This window comes from Pinus tabuliformis, chromosome 3_2 (genome assembly GCF_031772625.1).
Source record: "Pinus tabuliformis cultivar Carrire ecotype Pingquan chromosome 3_2, CPIR1, whole genome shotgun sequence".
Taxonomy (NCBI): domain Eukaryota; kingdom Viridiplantae; phylum Streptophyta; class Pinopsida; order Pinales; family Pinaceae; genus Pinus; species Pinus tabuliformis.
Window position 1 is genome coordinate 25889705 of NC_142302.1, and position 2684 is coordinate 25892388.

At 33.0% G+C, this 2684-nt stretch overlaps 1 protein-coding gene across 1 annotated transcript; it reads left to right on the forward strand.

Moving 5' to 3' along the window:
* The first annotated feature begins 261 nt into the window (after positions 1 to 261).
* LOC149179635 (universal stress protein PHOS32-like) lies at positions 262 to 1089 on the forward strand. Its single transcript, XM_089418027.1, has one exon. The coding sequence runs from the start codon at positions 376 to 378 to the stop codon at positions 874 to 876; it is 501 nt and encodes a 166-aa protein (XP_089274153.1). The 5' UTR covers positions 262 to 375; the 3' UTR covers positions 877 to 1089.
* The last annotated feature ends 1595 nt before the right edge of the window (positions 1090 to 2684 follow it).

The following is a 2684-nucleotide window of genomic DNA, read 5'->3' on the forward strand; positions in this document are numbered from 1 at the left end:
AGACAAAAATTAAAAGCTGACTAATATAATTTTTGATAAACTCAAAACATTTAATAAATAAACAAAATTATATACAACATACCAAAAAAATGCCTCGGCATGGTGTTCGTGTTCTTGAAGAAAAAAAAAGGCATTTACGTAATGGAATTTGTAAGAAGCTAACGGTCAAAGTTGGGTTATCTGTATCACACGCCTTCTATAATATTTTTATATATTTCTTCCCTTCAAGTTGTAATAGACCGACTGAAGTTAGACGTGGAAGAGTAGACGGAACTTTGCATTATGAGTCTTTAAGAGAGGCTTGTTTGGTTCGACCAGATCCCAAAAATCTGAGCTTCAAATCTATTTGTCTCTGGCCGCTGGCAATTTCTGATAATGGCGAAGAGGCACCTAGGCATTGGCATAGACTTCTCCGCAGGCAGCGAGTACGCCCTCCGTTGGACTATCGCCAACCTTGCCAGAGATGGAGATACGTTGTTCTTGATATATGTGAACAGTGACGTTGAATATGGGGAAGCCCAACTTTGGATGGAAGGAGGAGCTCCCCTGGTGCCCCTGGAGGAGATCGGAAGCTCGGCCATGGTGACTAAATATGGTATCCTCTTCACACCAGAAGTCATTCAGAATTTGAGGTTGGCTGCGATCCACAAGGATCTGACTGTGGGTCTCAAGGTTTATTGGGGAGATGCAAGACAAAAATTGTGCGATGCAGAGGCTGACCTTCAACTGCACTCTCTGGTTGTGGGCAGTCGGGGTATGGGATCCTTGCAGAGGGCTATCCTTGGAAGTGTGAGTGAGTATGCTGTGTGCAATGTGGCCTGTCCTGTTACAGTGGTCAAGGCTCCCAAACAAAACTTGGAATTGGATTGTAACTAATTTCTGCTAAAACAGTGCCTGGATTGATGCAGATGGTAAAAGATTTCTGGGTGGGATTTACTTATGTGTATAGGGTTTAAAGTTGTTTATGCTTCTGGTCATTGGAGATTTGGCTATGGTGTTTAATGTTTGTGGCATGTATGTAAGGTTGGATGCAGTCTTAGGTTGGGTATAATTAATTTTAAATAATCAATTAATATATATTTATGTTAATTTTATATGGGTGTTGAGAGGAATCAAATTTGTAAAGGTATAAATTTATTTTAGAGGACAAGAAATATTCACTTCAGAAATTTGAAATATTTTGACAAAATGTTTATACTGAGAGAGATTTGATCCTTCTAACCTTTAATCTAATATGTCACATCCAAGCTGAACATTACATATTTATTTCATCTTGAACAATATATAGTAAAATGTTTTAACCATAAAAAAGTTATTTTCATTTGTTTTATATAATTATGTGGTAGATTTAATCTATATTGAAATTACATTTGAAGAATTTTGATTTATACATAATTAGATAAGTAACCTCTGATTTGAGGAGGAAATTTTTAATATAACACATCATCCAACTTATAACACCCAAAATATTTGAACCATTTTTTAGTTTGAAACCAATAAATAATAAATTAAATTTAAGTATCATATATTTTGCAATGGGAGCCGTTAGGCCCATTGGAATTGACCCGTTTTCTTTTGTTTGCAAAAATCAATGACCATGCCTAATGTTTCACTTGAAACTTCTATGGGTTGAGGACTATTTTCTACATAATCAGATATGCCGATTCGGTCGACGAACCTTACTATCTTGTTTATGGTTTTCAAACCTTACTACCTTGTTTATGGTTTTCAAGTGTTGTGCAGCGGACTTTGTCACCAGAAAAGTTCTCTGGTCAGAGGTCTTCAGTCTCGTTGAAATCCTACCTATGGAGGATGTAGACAATTACTTGAAGACAATGAAAAATGTTAGCTGAAAGTTTTCAAAAGATGAGCAGATAATTAGTTGTTTTATGAAAATAATTTTATTATGGTTTTATATTTTCTCAATTACTTGAAGACAATGAAAAATGTTAGCAGAAAGTTTTAAAAAGATAAGCAGATAATTGGTTGTTTTATAAAAATAATTTTATTATGGTTTTATATTTCTTTATGGGGATTTGTTATTTTATAAAAATAGCTTAGAATGTGCTTCTGTCTGATTTTTAAAAGTTATTAAAGAGGAAAAAATTTGTAAATCATTTGTAAATCAATTTGAATTATTAGCGTTTGTTTTTTTGGTAATAACATTTATGTTAAGGAAATTGGTAATAATAATCCATTTTTTAAATCGTAGAGGTTTTGTATTTTCTAGCACATTCTATAAATATGTGATTGTAAGTTTTATTTATATTTTTATAGTTTATTTTATATAGTTATAAAAATATTTTTAACAATTTAATTAAATATTATTTTTTGGGATTCAACTATGTTAAGTAAGTCATTTATTTATGACCATTTCTATGAGAGGTAGTAGTAGCTAAGTGGGTTTAATTGTGGGGAAAACTCCATAGTTAAGTGCGCTTGAGCCAAAGGCTATTTGGGATGGGTGACCTCCCAAGAAGTCTTGGTTACTGGGTGCAAGCCTCAGAGGAAGTGATGATTAACGCTATGTGATTTATTTCACTAGTTTTAATCCACTTGTTCACCCCAATGCAATATGAGTAATATGTAGACTATTCAAAGATCAAATGCCAAAATTCTCAATTTAATTAAAATAAATACTTTGCATAATTTTTGAAAATAACAAATAAATATGTGATTGTAAG